Source organism: Strigops habroptila, chromosome 3 (genome assembly GCF_004027225.2).
Source record: "Strigops habroptila isolate Jane chromosome 3, bStrHab1.2.pri, whole genome shotgun sequence".
Lineage (NCBI taxonomy): Eukaryota > Metazoa > Chordata > Aves > Psittaciformes > Psittacidae > Strigops > Strigops habroptila.
In genome coordinates this window covers 1,768,320-1,788,622 of record NC_044279.2, presented here as the reverse complement: position 1 = coordinate 1,788,622, position 20,303 = coordinate 1,768,320, and the positions used below count along the sequence as shown (strand labels likewise).

Sequence of the window (20,303 nt, the reverse complement as noted above, 5' to 3'; positions counted from 1 at the left end):
TGCAGCCTTCTCTTCTTCAGGCTGAACAGCCCCAATGTTCTCAGCCTGGTCTCTCTCACATTGTTCTCCAAAGGTACAAGTTGATGTTGAGCAGTTGACTGGTGGCCTCTTCTTTCTGAAAGTCAGTGGAATGAGTTTCCTGGTGAATTCCTGGCTGCCTTATTCATTGTGGGAGTCCTGCTGGAATCTTGTTCAGCCAGGAGATATGAATGTGCAGAAAAGCTACTAAGCCCTCTAACTAGGGGGAAGATGTCTCTATCCCAGGAACATCTCAGACCTCTATCCTTTGCCTTTCTCAGATGTAAGTACATCTTGGGGAGGGACATATCAGGTCATCCAGCCTCAGATGGCTTCTTCTAAGCTAGTCCTACCAGGACCTCTCTATACCAACAAAGAGGAAGAGACACCTTTTTGGAGTGATTTGTATCATGCTAAATTAGGTGCAGATCATCTCACAAATGCCTGTTTCTCTCAGGGACTGAGGAGAAGCTGAAGCTCAAAGCTTCAACCTGACCAAAGCATTATCCTCTAAACACTGCAGTGACATGTGGATGATCTCAAACCCTATGATCCAGATTCGTAGGAGCATTAAGGCTCCTAATCCTGATGGAGGTAGAAGTGAAGAGGTTGGACAACACCTTTGCGGATCTAGGCTTCTGTGTGCTTAATTCCTGTTGTCCCCAGTGGGATGGTTTGCAGAGCTGGGACTGTGTGTTGCATTTCTCTTTGCTGATGGCCTTCACTACTTTTCTCCATCCTAACAGGGTGATGAAGGCATCGTGGGAGTCCGGGGTCCTCCTGGCATGATGGTGAGTGGTGAAATAGAATGGAGGGGTGATTTCTGGTGTCCCCAACATAAGAAGGACATGGACCTGTTGGAGCAAGCCCAGAGGAGGCCACGAGGATGATCAGGGGCTGGAGCACCTTCCATATGGAGACAGGCTGAGAACATTGGGGCTGTTCAGCCTGGAGAAGAGAAGCTGCGTGGAGACCTCAGAGCAGCTTCCAGTGTCTGAAGGGGGCTACAAGGATGCTGGAGAGGGACTCTTCATCAGGGACTGGAGTGATAGGACAAGGGGTGATGGGTTCAAACTGAAACAGGGGAAGTTCGGGTTAGTTATAATGAAGAATTCTTCCCTGTGAGGGTGGTGAGGTGCTGGCACAGGTTGCACAAGGAAGTTGTGAATGCTCCGTCCCTGGCAGTGTTCAAGGCCAGGCTGGATGGGGCTTGGAGCAACCTGCTCTAGTGGAAGGTGTCCCTGCCCATGGCAGGGGGTTGGAACTGGATGAGCTTAAGGTCCTTTCCAACACAAACCACTCAATGACTCTATGACTATGATTTTGCAAGCCACATACTGTGATTTTCATACCCTTAACATTAATAAGAGGCAGCCTCCACCTCTCAAAGACCATAGGGGAAGGGTTGCTCCCAGAGGGCTCCTCCAGGTGGAGGTGATGGGGATCCCCAGATGAGAATCAGCTCTTCAGGGATGAGATCCTGGGGTGAAACCTGCTATTGGAACCACCCTTGGCCTTCTGAGGAACTTCATAAAGGCCCATCCTGTTCGTAACAACAAATTCACTCCAATAGAGAAAACAGCCTAAGAAGAGTGGAGGCTCCTGTGCCAGTCCTACCAGCAGCTTCTCCATGGTGGAGCCCATCCTTGGAGGCAGCTCTGCCTCTGAGTGGCTGCTCTTTCCTAACACCTTCCCATGCTGGTATTTATCTTCACATGTTGTTTTATGTTCTTGCAGGGTCTAAAAGGCTTCCCGGGTCCGAAAGGCGAAAGAGTAAGCAACAGTCATCTTATCTACACAGTGTCTTGGAGGAAGGCACCATTGTGGGAGCCTTTGTCTGCAGCAGCCCACACTGATGATGCCCCTGTAAAAAGAATGGGGATAATCCAGCATCTTCTGGGGTGACTGGGAGGGGTCCTCAATCAATGTGTAGTGGCACTAGCAACACCCTGTAATGGCTGGGCTGAGATGAGGCACATGCTGTCTTTATGCATGCCTAGGTCTTTTTGGATGGAAATATGGGAGTTTGGACAGAAAGTGACCCCAGGTATGATCTGGTTGATCTCCAGATGTGAAGGGTTAGGGGAAGAGAGCTAGAGAGGACAATGAGTGCCCAACAGGCAACACATACCCTTTCTTTCACATCAGTGAGCAGAAATCTCCTTGGTCTCCTGCTACATCCCACTTGCAACCCTTGGAAAATGCAGTACTGAGAACTACACCCCAAATGCAAGGGGTGGGCAATGGGACACCAGGGGAGAGATCCACATACAGCTCTGCCACTCAGATGTTCAAGTGAAGTTTCAAAGCCTGTCTCTGTTCTCATGGTCCTTGCAGCTTCCCTCTTCTCCTGCAGTTGCCACACCAGTCTTGAGCACTGAAGGTTATGAGATGCCATCAGGACTGAGTCCTAACCTTCAGCCTCATATCTATTATAAAAAACACTCAGGAACAGCTACTGTTTCATACACTTGCAGTAAGGCATGCCAGATTTGAGGTTGAAATGTGGGCAATCCTGCATTACATAGGATGCCATCCCTCCCCAGATGTAGTATAGGCACATCCCTGCAGCATGGAGGACCATTGGGAGGTCAAAATCCAGCAACAGCTCCACATTGTGGATGTGCTGAGCATGAAGTCAGGCAAATCACTTCAGTCTTCTGGGTCTTTATTTGTTGTCCATGCAATAAATTCTGGTTGTATGTATGTAGAGTGCCCAGAGGAGCTGTCTTCCAGCATTGATAGATCTTAGTGGCTGGGAGTGTGAATCAATGGACTGAGCAACACAAGAAGAGTGAGTATGAAGGGAATCACTCACTGTCTTCTTTCCTGTGTTCAGGGTGATCGGGGGCTTCTGGGACCCAAAGGAGAAAGAGTAAGAACATTCCAGATTGTGACTTTCTGGGCAGATGGGGTAAAAGGATTCAGGATTTTATAGTTATGAGTGAACAGATGGACAGTTATCTAAATGAGTCAGAGATCTTAGAAGATAAAGATGTAAATGGTAAATAATATTTATATGTGTTTTCAAATATCATAGAATTGTAGAATCACAGCCTGGTTTGGGTTCAAGGGAGCTCAAAGCTCATCCATTTCCAACCTCCTGCCACGGGCAGGGACACCTTCCACTAGAGCAGGTTGCTCCAAGCCCCATCCAACCTGGCCTTGAACATTGCCAGGGATGGATATTTGGGGTCTTAGTGATTTTATAGTATCCATATCATTACAGCGTAGAGCCCTGAGCAAGGTTCCCAGATGATAGGGTGCAAATGCCCTTCATTGAAGAGGACTTCATACATATTTCTACTTATTCTGCTTATTTCTACCCATTTCTACTTTCAATCCATGGTGTTGTGTGCAGTGCCATCCATGAGCCTGGATCAAAACCCCATTGCCAGTGAAATCTTCAGGATTTGAGGCTGAGGGACTCGTGTGGGCCTCTCTGTGTCCCTGCTCAGGCATCTGGCCCCCTTTAGAGTGAAGATGTTTTTCCTTCCATCTCATAGGACTTTGCTTTATTGCAACTTGTCCTTTCACTGTGTGAAAGGACTTTCACTGTGTGAAAGGCCTCCAAGAAGAGCCTCGAGCAGAAAAGCTGCGTGGAGACCTCATAACAGCCTTCCAATATCTGAAGCATGCTGGAGAGGGACTCTTCATTGGGGAGTATAACAATAGGACAAAGGGTGATGGGTTCAAACTGAAACAGGGGAAGTTCGGGTTAGATGTAAGGAAGAAATTCTTTACTGTGTCGGTGGTGAGGCGCTGGCACAGGTTGCACAAGGAAGTTGTGAATGCTCCATCCCTGGCAGCGTTCAAGGCCAGGTTGGACACAGGGGCTTGGAGCAACCTGCTCTAGTGGAAGGTGTCCCTGCCTGTGGCAGGGGGTTGGAACTGAATGAGCTTTAAGCTCCCTTCCAACTGAAACCATTCCTTGATTCTATGATCCATCTTCTCTACATTGTACACCTATGTAGGCAGCAAAAGACAACACATAGATGCCCCCCTCCCTTTCAAGTCTCCACCAGTTTCAACCCACTTTATTAATCCCATCCTTGCACTGAACACTCTGGTTTGAGCTTGAATTTTGATGGGATCCTTCAAAAAAACAGGAAAAAAAAGTCATTTTGGCAACTATTTGCTGAGGCACAAAAAGGCCTCCTGTGAATTAAGAGAGAAAGAAAATTGCCACTGATTCTGGTATAAGCAGCTCACCTCAAAACATCCAGCGATCTTAAACAGCCTGAGCTGGCTCATATCAGGTAATGTGAAAATAACTCCCTGAGCACTTCTGGATAATGCAGAGAAACTGCTGAACTCCTGCCCAGTGTTTTGTTAACTTCCTTCCTGGCTGCAATGGCTTGTTAGAAAATGAGGTTTAGAAACCCTACATGACGATTCTGCCTTTGAGTCACGCAATATGAAATGATTAAGGCCCATTTGTCTCTGAGGAAGTTACTTGGAAAAGGGGACTCACTCCAGAGATGAATCAATTTTTAATCTGCTTCATGAAGATGCCCCAATACACTTTGCAAACTGCAGGAATGTTTAATGCAGTTTTCAAAGAATAGCTTAATAAAATATAAGGTGGAGTACAAGGTAGAACAGGAAAGGGGGGAGGATAACTGGCTTGGGTTTGTTCCATATAAATGCAGCTTAACTTTCTTTCTACTTCTCCCTTGATCAATACAGGAATAAGTGTGAATCCCAGGCCCTGTGCTATGTATTGGATTAAACTACAGGATCTTTAGTCTCCTTTTTATTCCCAAAATTGATTGAACCCATTCCTGTCTCCTTAAAGAACCTCCAGAGCAGGGAAGCAGGAGGGCACATTAAGCCAGAATTTGATCAGGATCTTATGATGATGGTTGGATGAACTGCAAAAGAATATCTAAGTTTAGGGAATATTGGTTGTTTTGTGGTTGCTAAGACACCAGCAGCAAAGCACTAACACCCTGAATGGGGATGTTTGTATGTAACAAACTGGTGGGCATGGAGTCCTTTTCAAGTGGCCTAAGTTCTCCATTAGAAGGTGGCTTCAGCCCTCTTCCCTCCAATCTATGGACAGCATCACCACTTTGGAGAGACAGCCATTGCTTTGCCAGAGCAGAGCCATTTTTTGCATGGGAATAGCCTTATCACAGCTTCTTCACTCTCTGAGGAGCAAAATGTCCCTCCTCAGCTGACAAATAGACTTGACATGGATGTGTCCATAGGGTTACCGCATGCCTGTAGCTACTGACTCTCTCAGGATGACAGGTTGGGGTTTAAACCTCCAAAAACTACCTCTGAGGGGTACCGTAAGCGCCAGTCCCTTTCCTTAGCTCCAACTCTGCATCCATAAATCAGGACACCATGAGTAGACCCCTTCACCATGCTGCCTGTGGCCAGCTCCCACATCTGGGAGGAGATGCAAACCTTGACATCCTGAGTGACATATGGTTATGAAGAAGCCAAGACCCATATCAGATATGAATCCGTCCCACCACTGACAGCCTCAGATCAGGAACTGAACCTCAGGGTCATGCCATGCACAGCTCCATTTCCAGCCATGACATTTAGACTGGGGTAATGCCACTGGACCCCAACAGCTTTTGGAGCAAGAGGTCACTGTCAAACCTCAGGACTTGTTTTCTGTGCTTTTCATCATCCAGCTTTTAGTTAAGGATGACTGTGGAGCGTACATGCCTTCCCCTGCACATGGACCGCAGTTTAGGAAATGCTCACCCATTCCAGATCTTCGAATGACCATTTTGCCCACCATAGCAAAGGCAGTTCCGTTTAGTGGGACCCAGGAGTTCATGTTATCACTGGATATCTACATCTCCCTTTGTCTCCTTTCTCTAGGGTGAGCCCGTGACTATTTTTGGACCCCAGGGCTATAAAGGCAGTAAAGGAGATCCCGTAAGTTTGATTCTTATTAACTTTTTCCTTTCTCCACTGTTGGTGGCATCAGCACCAAGCACAGCTTGGGATCAGCACTGAGAAGCAGCAGTTCAGTCCAGAACCAGTGTCTGAGAGCTGGGTGCTTCCAGGAGAGAGGCATATTCCACTAATTCCTGTCTTACCTTTCAGGGGGAACAGGGCCTGCCAGGTTTTGATGGAGACAAAGGCGAGAAGGGAGAGGATGGGCCTGTAGGAGAGAAGGTATGAACATCCCGATGTGGCTGGGAGAGACAGCAGGTCACTGGTGGTGTGATAGCTCTGCATCCTCGCTTCCCTTGTGCCTGCGGGAATACATGCAAGGACACACTTACCCAGCTCTTACCAAAGAAAGGGAGAGGAGGATGCTGGGCTGGGGCTTGGGAACGTGACACACATCCAGTTTAGCAGGTGGCAAGTATGTAGTTTTGGGACCACATCTGCAGTACAGATGTGGTGACCATTCAATTACTGCAGCACTGTAAGAGTCTCACATCTCCCTTTCCCTCCACGAGCTGGCTGTGCTGCTCCAAACTCTGCAGCTCCTCTGACCTTAGGGCTTGGTTGGCTCCTCTGTTCCGCTTCAGACAGAGCTGTCCCCTGCGTGGTGGCAGAGCGAGTTGCCCACTCCTCCATCTGCTTTTGCTCTTCAAGGTCTCAACCCATCACCATGATGCTAGGAGGAATCACGTAACTCTTCCACTCTCAGACTGAGTCATGGATTAAATCTCCATGTACTAATCATACCTATTTTCATATTACGTTAATGCTTTTTGCTTCAGAAGCCTGACCCAGGATGGGGACTCTGCCAAATAAATACAAGTATCTACAACAGCAGCATCCCTGTCTGAGCTGGACATCCAGCTCCTGAAGGGCGTGGAGCACAAGTGTGATGAGGAAGACAGAGATGAGGGACCTGGGGGGGTTTAGTCTGGAGAAGAGAAGGCTCAGAGGGGACCTTATCGCTCTCTGCAACTGCCTGACAGGAGGCTGGAGCCAGGAGGGGGCTGGTCTCTGCTCCCAAGGAACAAGGGATGGGACAAGAGGAAACGGCCTCAAGCTGCACCAGGGCAGGTTTAGATGGAGCTGAGGAACAATTCCTTCCCCAGAGGGTGCTCAGGCATTGGAACAGGCTGCCCAGGGCAGGGCTGGAGTCACCGTCCCTGCAAGTGTTCACACCCCGTGTATCCGAGGCCTCAGTGCCATGGGTTAGTGGTGGCCTTGGCAGTGCTGGGGAACGGTTGGACTTCATGAGCTTAAAGGTCTTTTCCAACCCAGTTGATTCTGTGATTCTATTTCCCATGGGGACCTGTATAATCAGTGTAGTTCTGGGTAGGAATTGCCTGACCCAGTGTGGGCATCCCTGTGTGAAGAGGCAACTTGTCCTTGCCATAACTGATTGCACTGATTAAGTCCCCAGCAACTGTAAGGGAAACCCATGGAGATGTTCCCATGGGGGGTACCTGGTTTTGTAAGTCAGATGAAAGCCCGCACAGGGTATCTGTCAGTTTGCTTTCTAATAAAGAATATGTAATCACCTAAGGAAGTTGGGGCTGTTCAGCCGGGAGAAGAGAAGGCTCCTGAAGGGGAGGCCTTAGAGCAGCTCCACTGCCTAAAGGGGCTCCAGGAAACCTGGAGAGGGGCTTTGGACAAGGGCCTGTAGGGACAGGCCAAGGGGAATGGCTTTAACGTGCCAGAGGGGAGATTGAGATGAGCTCTGAGGCAGAAGTTGTTCCCTGTGAGGGTGCTGAGGTGCTGGCACAGGGTGCCCAGAGAAGCTGTGGCTGCCCCATCCCTGGCAGTGTTCAAGGCCAGGTTGGACACAGGGGCTTGGAGCAACCTGCTCTAGTGGAAGGTGTCCCTGCCCATGGCAGGGGGGTGGAACTGGATGAGCTTTAAGGTTTCTTCCAACCCAAACTATTCTGTGATTCTATATCCTAAAACAAGAACACCTTTTGGCCAAATATCTGAGTGACTTCAGACAGAGCCCCAGAGCTGTATCTCCATCACCAGTAAATCCAGCAAGGTCTTGTACTTGTGTGTTTGCAAGGAGTCAGCTCATCCAGAGGCTTTGAGACCCTTTTCTGCTTGTTTTTCTTCAATGCCCACCTCTGGGCTCCAGCTTTCTTACAGAACAGTTCACTGAGGTTTTGTGCCAAGCTGGTGGCTTCCTACCGCAACAATGGCTGCCATGTAGACCTTTGGGCTCCCCAGGGCTGAAGTCTGCTATAGAAATGATGTTTTTTGTCATCCTCTCTTTCATCTCCATGGGTCCTTCTTCTGGGCTCTCCTGAGGGGACCCGAAGTTATTCAAAGTGTATTTATTAGGGATTTTAAATTTTAGGGACTCAAAGGTGAAGCTGGCTCCAAGGGAGTGATGGGGCTTTTTGGAGCAAGAGGACCAGTGGGACAGAAGGTGAGTACAGTGAGCACCTACGTTAAGGCATCCCGTCCAAGAACTGATGTGTAAAATCACACAAGAACTGATGTGTAAAATCCCATCACAATTTTATTGCAGAATATACATCTGCATTTCCTTTCCAAATGTTGTGGGGCTACCAGAGAGCAGAAGTAGCTCTGCTTTTCCAGGGGAGCCCTAGAGATATCTCCCATTCTGTAAAGCAGCAGCATGCTCTGGCATCTTTCCTGGGTTAAAATGGTCAATAATGACTTAATGAAATAGCAATATTCAGGTGTGAGGTGTGAACTGCTGTCTACGCTCCAGTTATACTCAATGGAGATGTAGGGCTCCATTCAGTTGCCCAGTAGAGATGTTTGTGGTACCTTACTTGCCCCCTCCTTCAGCTGCTGCTGCAGAGGGGTCCTCAAAGGTCCCCTTGTTGCCTCTTTCACAGCTGTAGGTATCTCCTATAGCAATCCCCATTTCCAGAGGAAATGCAGCTCTTTGCCGTGGTAACTCCTCTCCACTTTCCTTGCAGGGGGAACCAGGAGAACCAGGCTTGCCAGGCTCTGCTGTGAGTTGGAGCACCTTTCTCTCTCTGCCTTTGCAAGTCTTAGTTGCACTGCTGGTCCTCTCCCCATCACCATGTGTATGGGTCATGGGATGGGATGAGGTTAAGCTGGCTTGGTGCTCCTCCACAAAGCCCACTTTCAAGGAGGCTTTGGTCAGAAACCAGCCTTGGGCATGGGGGGCCGCAGCCAGAGGTATATTTTAACAGGATGTTGCATTTTGCATTAAGGAACACATGAAATATGCATTTATTTATTATTTCTAATACCTTTAGTGTATTAGAGGGCATTGCCACACATGAACACATTATGTTTCATGTTCAAATGGCTTTAGAATGGTTACTGTAGGCTGTATATCCAACAAGAAATGTATATATCCTCAAGAGACTGGACTACAAGTGGCTATTCTCAGTGCATGCATGTTGCTGGCCAGAGGGAAAACAGTTGTGTTGAAGGACCTGGATAATCTCTGAGTTCACCTTGTTTCCTGATATATTGCAATTGGGAAAACAAAAAGCAAGGCAATTTTGATTTTCAAAGGTGTTTACATGCCTTTGAACTTCATCATTTCACCTGGAAGTGAACAAATGGTTTCCAAGGTTGTCCAAAGTGTAGAAAGTCCACCTTGACTTCTTTTTGCCTGGGAAAGGAAGTAATAGGAGGGGAGGGAACACCAAAAGGTGGCTGGGGCTTTTTCTCAGGCCATGGAAATAGGAGCCTGTGCAATAGTTTTATTGCAATGAGAAATATCAGTGTTTTCTATTCCCCAATTATGCCTCTTTGTGTTTGAGTGGAGGATTCTTGGCAACTATCAGTTGCTGTGAAGGCTCCACAGCCCTTCAGTGCTGTCCACTGATTACTGCTCATGGCTGTGTAACTATTTACAAGCCCATAATGCAGACTGGTAATTGTTACTGATTAAAAAGCCCTCATTCCATTAAGTATTTCAACCCCTGCCTAATTGCAATCAACCTTCTGAGCACTTTGCAAAGTGGTGAGGCTGTAACATGCTGTAAGACCTCAGCATCCGGCATCACTGCACGTAGGCAGTACATTGAAATTGCTCTGTAGGGAACGTCTGAATCCATAGGTGACAACCAGTAGTAGTGCAGGAGTAGAGCAAAGATGTTTGTTGAGGCTTCTGAGTGGGAAGGAAGCACAGCTGGACTCTGCCATCCAAGGGCATGTAGTAATAGGACAAGGGGGAATGGCTTTAACCTGCCAGAGGGGAGATTGAGATGAGCTCTGAGGCAGAAGCTCTTCCCTGTGAGGGTGCTGAGGCGCTGGCACAGGGTGCCCAGAGAAGCTGTGGCTGCCCCGTCCCTGGCAGTGTTCAAGGCCAGGTTGGACACGGGGGCTTGGAGCAACCTGCTCTAGTGGAAGGTGTCCCTGCCTGTGGAAAGGGGTTGGAATTGGGTGAGCTTTAAGGTCCCTTCTAACACAAACCAGTCTGAGATTGATTCTATGATGTGCTGTTTTCTACTAGCACCCACAGGCATTGACACATAACACAGTTAACTACCAGAAACTGGTTTCTTGTCAACCAGTATTTGAGGAAATCTAAGTAATCTTTCTTTTGGAAATATTATGGGATTCTGCTGGTGCCGGTTGATGCTGTCTGTGCTGCGCTTGGAGCTAGATGAGATAATAAAGCTTGGGTTTGGTCCTTCATTACATTTCTAAAATTGCAAAAGTCAGACCAAAGCTGGGGCCCTGTTGGAAGAGCCATGATATACGACATCCTGGGTGAAACTCATCTGATGTCTGCCCTGTTCACTGCTCAGACTTGTTTTATGGACGGCTTTAGGGTGCTCTTAGAGCATGATTCACATCATCTATTTCAGACAGTTGTGTTGGGATGCAACATCCTGATGTGACTTGTTCTTTACAAACCCATGTCTCACTTTGTCTTCTAAATACTTTGATTATTTTCCCCAAGTTATTCTGCAGAGCTAGGCTGTCTCATGTATCATTCCCCAAGTCCTCTTCTCCCAGTTCCTTGAATACAGACACTGCTTGGTTCAATCTACTTACACCAAATTTGTCCTGTGCAAATTCTTAAAGGTAGCAGCTCTCATTTTCCTGTGGCTCCCTCTAACTCCCTGTTTCATAAGCACAAATTGACACCAACTCACTGCAAACATTTGCTGGTCCCTTTCTGTCCTGTTGAATTCACTCTGAGCAATTTAACCAGCTTGTAGAAAGTCTCATCCAGTTACTCTTTTGATTTGGTGATCTATAGGAGTTCCCAACCAAGCTGACAGCATTTGTGTCTTCTCCCTGTAACCATTGCAATAGATCAGGTTGACTTTACAACTGGACCTCAAGGCAAATAAGTACATTCTTGATATGCAAGACACCTCCTCCTCCTTTTTCCTCCTTTCTAAAAGCACTGCACTCTTTTACATTGACATTCCTGCCATGCTTCACCCTTTTATATTAATATTGCAGTCTGTGTTATGCCTATTAAGTCATCATCTTGATCATGTTTTAAGGTTTCCAGCTCCTCTTCTGTATTCCTGTGCTTTGTGCTTTAATATACAGGCAGATTAACCTATTATTCTCCCTAAAGCAGTACTGCAGTCCCCCTCTCCTGCTATTTCTCCCTATTTTGGCTTTCCAGGGTCTATAGTTACCTATAGTTCCTTGGCCTTCTCCATCCTGGTTTGCAGTCCTCCTCAGTAGGTGTACAAGCTGGAGCTCAGAGATGATCTTCACCTCCTCTTGTGAGCTGGGCTCTGTATTTGGCCAGCAGCCTGTGGCTGCTACAGTGAAAACTAGACAGCACTCTGAAGGGTCTGAAAACTAAGTGATAATCAGGGCCCTATAATCCAGAGTACGGTAGGTGTGAGAATGAACCAGGAATTCAACTTCACAATAAATATTAGGAACTCAAGACCTTGAGATATCCCTGCCCATGGCAGGGGGTTGGAACTAGATGATCTTAAGGTCCTTTCCAACCGAAACCACTCTATGATTCTATAACCTCTTGATATAGATAAAAGTGGTGGGCAGACATCTCTGAAGAAGTACCAACAAGAAAGGCTTTACTTCCCTCCATCTTCTGCATGGGGACTTAGGTGAACCCATATGCAGTTCTCCTGCCTGCTGAGCAGTGGGCTGTTTCAAGACGGAGGAGAGGAAAGGTGGAATGTGGGGGTCTGCCCTGGGCTTGACAAGAGTGGAAACTCTTGTCAAGTTGGCCACTTGGCCACTCAGAGTGGAAAAAGCTATCTCCTAAAAAGTTCTTGCCCAGGGAGGGTGTCTTGATGCCTTCTGAGCACTCTGAAGAGTCCAGGCTGGTCAAAGGGAAGTTTGTCAGCCAGATCTTTTGGCCATGGGTGGAAATCTCTGCTCGGGATACCTTGGAGTCTTTGCAGGAGGTTATGAGGCTGACCCATCTCTGAGATGTAGTGCCTGAGAATGAATGCTCATTGTGGGCTGTGAGGACCAGTGACATAAAGAAAGGATTTTAGGGGGAGGATGCTCAGGACTACAGCAAATAATCGTGGACAGGGCAGTCTAGACAAAAGACACAGCAGGGAAGGGATAAAAACACAGATGAAACTCTGAGGTTGAGAATCTCAGCTAATTCGTATGCATCATCCCATCAAATATTGAGCACCGAAGCCCAGGAGGTGGGAAACCTTTAAGCAGAGGTTGCAGCCTACACCAGGGTTTGGAAATGCATTAGTCCTTTGATGTGTGGCTTCAAACAGATTGATCCTTTCAGGGCATGCCTTGCGGCGATGTTTCTGCTGATGAGTTTCCCACTTCCCCAGGGTGTCCCAGCTAATTCCCCATCTTGTTCATCCAAGTGGAAGCGATGAGCCTGGAGACAAGGCAGGCTCCTCCCTGGCTCCAGCACAAAGCTTCGCAGGAATTTGTGCCTGGAAACATTGATCCTCGGCTGCTCCAAGACGTCTTTGCGTCAACAGGCAGCGCTCAGCTCTTATGACTAAGCCTCTGCATTGATGTGCCTTCATGGTGCCTGGTGCCTCTGCAGTTAAATGAAGTCTGTTCCAAGCAACACTTTAATAACAGATCCAAATAGCAAAATCCATTTCCAGTACTCCAGTAATTGCCTTTAAACTGCCATTTGGCGAGCTTTGTTGCCGAGCAGAACATTGAATGTAAATCTGAGGGAACAAATCTTCATTCAGCTTCTTTCCCTTGCCTGATCTCAAATGTTATCCTCTTCCTCTTTTCTTTTTATTCCTATTCCATCATTTTCTTGTCCCAGCTGCAGATGGTCTTGAAAAGCATCAGCTCTCTGACCTGCTTCCCACCAAGCTGAAACAGAGACAGACCTGCTGTCATGTCCAAGCCTTATTATAAACCTTCTAGTCCATATGACAAAGTCTCTTCAGCCCATGATGAGTAGGAGTCCACCTACAGTGAGATAAGACCCAGGTCAAAAACTTGCTTATGATTACCGGGCCAAGTAGCTTAGACGCAGCTACCTTTCAGCCTACCAGCACATATTGTGAACTTAATTCTTCCTAAAGCCATTTGGACTCCTTTCAGGTCAAGAGCAGGCAAGAAGCACCTCATGATCTAATGCAGACAGAAAGAGTTGGACACAGGCAGGTAAAGAAGCACAGGAAAACAAGGAAATGAGAGACCCTTTCACAGGAAACACAGGAAAGGTCTCTCCTTTCCTTGTTATCCTTCGCCACAAGATACTGGGGGTAACTAAGAGAAATATTAAAGCTAATTGGGAAATCTCTATTTAGTGTCAGGTTCCTTCAGGAGCAGGCAGTGCTCAAGAATAAGCTTTTTAGCCCATCCCCTTGAACACAGATGTATAAATCCCTGGCCAGATGGATCTGTACCCAGTTCACAGCTATCTCAAAACCACCTCTTGGGCTGGTGAGGTTTAACCATCAAACCAAAAGGTTTATTACCCTCCTAGCAAACAGAGAAGCTCTGGATACCTGGGGGTTTTATGGTCCTTGTACTTCCTCAGATGGAACAATATATTGATCATGTGAATAAATAGTTACCAGTAAACAGCGAGCTTGCACAAGATGTTTGTGCCTTATGGTGTAGGCAGAGCTTGAGGAACATGGACTTTTATACCTGGGAATGAAAAGGTAATGGGTCTGTCCTTGTGGTCAGGGGCAACACTGTCCCACCGGGTGTCTCTGGGGTGTTTGCTTGTCACTGTGGTTGTGTTTGAAGTCTCCATTCGTCACTAAAAGGAGGAATAATTTGATGTGCAAATCTGCTGGCTGATTTTTTACTGTATTTTTGGGTAATAAATGTGTTTCCTTTCAACAACCAACTGCAAATTAATCCCAAGTAGAGAACACCACTTGTTCATCTCCTGATCTGCTTAAACAGCCAATTCATTCTCTGAATGAGCTGAGCCCTGTGCAATCAGTGTCTTAAGTGGGGATAAATCCAATTTCATCTCGCATCCAGGCTCTGAATACTGCCATCAAAATTGGCCAGAATGGATGAGTTAACTGTGGGAACCTTGCTAAAGCAAAATGGGCATTTCCAGTAGCTTTTAGTTTGCTACCAAAGCAGTGGGAGACTCCATGCAAAGAGGCCCTGATGCTGGAGGTGGCTCCAATGTCCCACACTGAGCCAAGAACCTCCAAAGTGTGGCAAAAAGGGGTCGTCTTGTTGGAGCATTGCCCACAAGGCTGGGCTGGATGAGGATCTCTCTTTGGGCTCTCAACTCCCCAGATGGGAGATCTCTGAACTGCAGCTATGAGCAACATCATGCCTGGATCCCTCATTCATCAAGCCAGATTTCATCATCCAGCACTGCTTCCCTTGGGTTCAAAGCCATCACCACCTAAATTCTCTTGTCCCAGGACTGCTCTTTAGCTGCTACATGCCTCTATTTCCTGAGCTGTAATTATATCAACTCACAGGTTGCATTTGCTAGTGACTTACAAGCTTTTGAGGAATGGGTGCTAAATTCCAGCCTCAGGTCTTGGTGCTAGTATTAAGGTATTAAGTGCTAGTATTAAGGTATTAAAGTAGCTTCTGACTTCTGACTGCAGGAACATGCAACCCAGGCTCTGACTATCGAGTTTCCATCCTGATGACTGTCCTCAGCCACCTTCCCTGCAAGGGCTGATACAGAAATGCATTTCTCTCCTCTTTCTGGCAGGGTGCAGCAGGTCTCAATGGGCAGAACGGGCACAAGGGAGCCAAAGGTGACAGAGGTCTTCAGGGGCAGAAGGGGAAGCCGGTGAGTAGCAGGGAAGGACGTGGTTCATTTGGCAGCTAGAAAGAGGCCTCATGCCTTTCTTCACCCCAAGTTCATTTCTCCTTCCGCACCCTATGTGCCTCAACACTGGAGTCAAGTTCTTGCTCAGGGTCTTTCCAAATGAGAGATGAACTCACTCCCTAAACCTCCTGGAGAAGTCTCTAATGCACGTCCTGGCCTGATGTTTAGAAGGAACCATTCTCTGGATACCAACAGAGAATCTATGTCTCTAGCAATAGACTTCTAAGTTTTCCCATGTTTTCCAGCATGAGTTTTCCTTTGTTACTTACCAAGGCCTAAATTTCAAGTTCCTTCATGTACCAGATCCAGTTCTCCTGCCTGATGCAGAGACCAGGGAACAAAGCAATCATTTGCTAAAGCCCTTATGGATGAGCTAGTTCTCTGTCACAACAGAATGCCTCCCTTGCCCCCACGTAAGTTCCTGCACATTAATGAACGTCATCTAGATTGTTCAGGTAGTGCCCAAAGGATCCAGGCTGTGAATAACAGCCTCAATTTCCAGGGGCATTGACCAACAGAAGAGCTGAGGAAGACCATCTAGCATTTCCATGGTGCAGGTCCTTGTGATTGCAGCCACTCCATTAGCTCCCAAACCTCAGCAACATTCACTCCAACACACAGATCCTCAAGGGTCATTGTCCAAACACTGCCCATTGTAAGCTACAGACCCTGCGGAGACTCATCACAGCATTTGCCCCACTTCACTAGCAGCCCTATTGCAGTCATCCATCTTCTGCAAGGTCATTCCCTGTCCTACCCCCGAGCTGGTTGCATTTGTAGCAACAAGGTGATCATCATCTGCAGATTTTCAAGGAGCTTCTGGTGGTTAAAAGCACAATATAAGTGCAAGGTGATGCTATCACCAGGGCTGTATTATTTACCTTTCAGGCTGTGCATGATAAGTTTGTCTTCTTTTTTTACGCAGGGAGAAAAAGGTGATACTGGGACCTCTGGTGACATCGGGCAGAAAGGAGCAAAGGTAGGAGATGGGTGAGATCCTGTAAGATCTCCATCCTTGGAGATACTCAAAAGCTGTCTGAACATGGTGCTGGTCAACCAGCTTTACATGGCCCTGCTTGAGCAGGGGAGTTGGAACTAAATGATCTTAAGGTCCTTTCCAACCCAAAACAGTCTATGATTCTAGGATTCTAAGATGTCCTCCAGAGCTTCCTTCCAACATCAACCATTCCATGATTCTATGACATAGAGGGTGGGACAAGCAAGAGCTCAGGCTTCAGGCTGCAATGAGGAAGGATGCTTTGAGCAAAGGAACAGCTTGCAGCACTACATTGGGGTTAACCCTGTGCACACATGGAGTTCCTCCCTCCTTCCCTCACCTCGATTTAACATCACCACTTGTGATCTGCTTTATCCTCAGGGCTTACGAGGGCTTCCAGGACACATCGGTGCTCCCGGAGCAAAAGGCATCAAGGTGAGCTAAGCCCAGCTTTCCATCCTGCTTTGGCTGCATCACTTCCAGCAGTGTTTCCCACTCATCCCAGGATAACACCATGTATGAGGAAGCCACCCTCACTGGCACAAGTCCCACTTGGTGGGATATAGCCATGCAGAGCAGGCAGCAATGGATGGGGAGGTTTTAAGGCTTGAAGGGAACTTTATCATAATCTGGGCTACTCTGCCCAAATCCCCTCCTGACCTGTGGCTTAGCAACTGCCTGGACTCAATTTGCAATCACTGCTGGGCACATCACTCTGACTGTCAGCATCATTAGACCTTCCTCTATAAACAGGGATAATGACTCTTTGTGGTCTTTTCATGAAGGGCTTTGAAAAGCTTGATAAGAACTAAGGGAGCTGTTGATAGCTGAGCTGGTGGGATGTGGTGGTGTTATTATTGTTGCTGTTATTAATATTTGCCTTCATTGGCCTATTGGGTAAATGAAGCACTGTTCAGTGGGTTTCCCACCTACTTTCATGTAGGTGGGTTTAAATTTGGGACAGTCTAGAATTTATACTGGTCTGAAGTAGGGCTTTGCCTATACTTAGGTTTCTGTTACCAGGAGTGTCATCATGTTCCCCCCTTAAGCACCACTTAAGCTTGGCTTTTTGGAGCCAGTTTTCCCAATGTTGTAGGAGTTGTTTGTGCTTACAGCACATCCTCTGCTTTTTCATCCATAGGGAGAAACTGGCAGTCCTGGAAAACCAGGGATTCCAGGATCGGATGGACCATATGGACCAAAGGTGAGTATCTAAATTAAGCATCTGCCTACAAGTAAGAGGTTTCCGAAAAGCTTTGCAAATGCTGCAAATCCACCTCTGCAATGTGCTAGTTCCTTTCAAGGGGCACAAATGGGGTTATTCTGAGTCTCTTCCTATAAACCAGCATAGATCTGGGTGAAGATGCTTGGACACTGAAATAGGGACCCCTTCACTCACCTCTGCAAGACTCAACTGGGTTCATCCACCCCATCCCTGATGCTCCCCAGGTATCATTGCACATATCAAGTAATGCAGGTTCTTTAGTGAGGTTTCCTTGTCTCCTTGGGTACCACCAATGCGCAGGCTCAGAGACCCAGTAAATAATAGTGTAATCTGAAGAAAAGCTGGTTCATTCAGCAATTTGCAACCTTGCCAAGTCCGTATTGGCCATAATTTTATCTTGGCTCCTTCCAGGGTGAACAGGGAGCATCAGGGGATGATGGTGCCTCAGGGATTCCTGGAGCGAAAGGAGAAAAGGTCAGTACTTACCAGACTGCATCAAGCTGCCGTTTATAGAAGGATAAATCCCACATCCATCAGGTGGAGTTAACAAAGTTATACACTTTCTACATCATAGGTACCCTTTCCGGTGGTCAAATGTCAACTGTCTGGAGCATTAAAGGTCCCTTCCAACCCAAACTATTCTGTGACTCAATGATTAAGGCTGGGACTGCAGGTGGAAAGGGCAGGAGAGGGAGGTTTCCTTAAACTCACCCTCTGCCAATGTCTGAAACTCCAGGAAGGTGCCTGCTTAGTGTGAGGAAAACCATCCAAACCCTTGGTGGTATTAGTTGTCAGAGTTTATTCAATACCACCATGCCCAAGGTAAAGGGTGCCTGGGATGCTGTGGGGCAGAAAGAGTGGATAACGCTGGACATGGGAATGGGAGTGGGAATGGGAATGGGAAAGGTTTCCAAGCTGACCTGCTCCTGGGCTCTGCTCTCAACCGCCTGAGGAATCCCCACCTTGATCACTCCTCTCCAATCTTCCTTCTCTGCATTGCTCAATTTCCCATTTTCTTCCCTAAAAGGACAAGTCTAAAATTTGTACCTTTCCATGGAAAGAAAAAGTGGGATTTCAATTAAAAAGGAAAAACATGCAATAATCCCAGCAGCCTCCATCAAGTCTTCTGGCATTTTCCAGCACCTCAGGCCCTTCTCTCATTCAGGTCTAGGATCTGGTCTCCAGCTGATTTGGGATCTTAAAGAATTTGTTGCATTTATTGATAACAACTCTTCTGGTCATCATTCCACAATAGTCATCTGTGTCAAACACTTAAGGTTCTTCTCTTGTCAAGCAACACCTCTGGCTCACTGAGTCTCTGAGCTGTGAGTGGTTGGAGGCTGGGAGATCATTTCCTGGGTATAATCATTCCCTTCCTCTCCTGTTCTTCTCCTCTCCCACAAACATCTGCTTTCAGCCACTGCTGAAGGTTGGGTGTTGGGTTGACTGGAAGTCCTCACTTCTGCTGTGGTTGATGGGAGCCTTTTCCATTCCTACACATCTGTACCATTCACAGTGGTGCAGATGAGTGGGAAATTTATAGGCCAGCTCATGGTAACTTCCTTTCTCCCTCTTGGAAGTCATTGTTTTTCCCAGAGTTACAGACTAAAGGACTCTGCTTACACGTGCAGGGAGAGTTGGGCATTAGAAATTATTGGGCATCATTCGAGAGAGGGGTTGTCCTTGTCTCACCATGCAGTGAGGTGCCTTCTGGACAAGGAAAGCAAAGCTAAAGTGATCTCTACCATACGACTGATGCTCTGTTAGTAGCACAACAGCAGGCAAAGTAGGATGCAAGTGGTCTCCCCTTATTGTCAATGCCATGAAAACATTTGGGTAATGTTTGGCTGGCCCATTTCTTGTGGCTCCAAAGAGAAGGGTACAGGCTTTACCAACATGCGGTGCTCTGTGCTGAACTGCTCTGTTGGTGATTCTCAGGGAACCAAGGGAGTTCCTGGTTTGGGAGGCTTCAAAGGACAAATGGGATGGCCTGGAAAGACTGGAGTCGCTGGACCAGATGGACCTCAAGGGCCACAGGGTGAACCAGGGCCACAGGTAAGCATGACCTGAATCATGGTGAGATCTGCACCTTACATCCCATGCGACATAGCACCCCAGATGTGTCCCCACATCATGTACACATACATCACCCCTCCTCTTACAAGCTGATGTATCCCACATTGAGATGGCTGCAAAGTCTGTTGTCTTTCTGTGGAATCTTCTTGGTCAAGTTACTTCATCTCTTGGTGCATTTATCAACGGATATTCATTTCTTTTTCCTTTCCTCTCTTCTTTGCCTGTCTGCAGTGTAAGATGTGACCTTCTAGTCAAGAAAGGAAGGCTGATAATTTCAAGTTAGCTGGGCATCAAGTGCACCCTTCCTGTTTTTAATTATGTGGGATCAGGATGCCAAGGCTTCGGAAGGAGCTGGTGGCTTTCAGACCCTGTTTGTGGGCCACCCTTAATAAGTGTTTCTGCATGCAAGACATGCTGTGCACCTTTTAAATGTAACAAAAAGACTTGGAAACGAAACATGTTAATGCTATTGATGAGCAGGAACACACTGCCCCCAGATCCTATGGTAATGAAGAGTGTCCTGCTGCTGCCAACACAATGCGGAGTGATAGAGATTAATGCTAAACACCCGCCCTTAGACAGCATCCATTAAGTAATGAAGAACTTGTCAAGTGAAAGAGGGCTGGAAATGAAAACACCCTTCTCATTTGTGCTGAGTTTCAGGCTTGGACAAGAAAATACATAAATTAGCATGAAAGAACTGAGAACAAAAGGATAGCTGGAGTTGGGTAACTGCCTGAAAGACCGACTGCTATCCATAGCATGAGGGATAACCCTGGTTTAACTCTTGCCACCCTCTGAGTCTGGCAGGTATTTGTTTTCCCACATTTCACCTTTGAGTTGTGTAT

At 47.1% G+C, this 20,303-nt stretch overlaps 1 protein-coding gene across 23 annotated transcripts in view; it reads left to right on the top strand.

Annotated features, from left to right (window-relative positions):
- LOC115605560 (collagen alpha-1(VII) chain-like) overlaps positions 1-20,303 on the top strand; it is a 113,006-nt gene that overhangs the window by 79,783 nt on the left and 12,920 nt on the right. For 15 of the 23 annotated variants that reach the window (XM_030480214.1, XM_030480194.1, XM_030480209.1 and 12 more), the window contains 13 exons: positions 765-809; positions 1,756-1,791; positions 2,858-2,893; positions 5,863-5,919; positions 6,091-6,162; positions 8,282-8,353; positions 8,877-8,912; positions 15,038-15,118; positions 16,083-16,136; positions 16,536-16,589; positions 17,296-17,358; positions 17,791-17,853; positions 19,318-19,434. In XM_030480214.1, the coding sequence (XP_030336074.1) occupies positions 765-809; positions 1,756-1,791; positions 2,858-2,893; positions 5,863-5,919; positions 6,091-6,162; positions 8,282-8,353; positions 8,877-8,912; positions 15,038-15,118; positions 16,083-16,136; positions 16,536-16,589; positions 17,296-17,358; positions 17,791-17,853; positions 19,318-19,434 (786 nt within the window). Of the gene's footprint in view, positions 1-73; positions 302-764; positions 811-1,755; positions 1,792-2,857; positions 2,894-5,862; positions 5,920-6,090; positions 6,163-8,281; positions 8,354-8,876; positions 8,913-15,037; positions 15,119-16,082; positions 16,137-16,535; positions 16,590-17,295; positions 17,359-17,790; positions 17,854-19,317; positions 19,435-20,303 lie in introns of those variants that run through there. The other 8 variants (XR_003990639.2, XR_003990637.2, XM_030480199.1 and 5 more) reach the window with 7 other exon arrangements.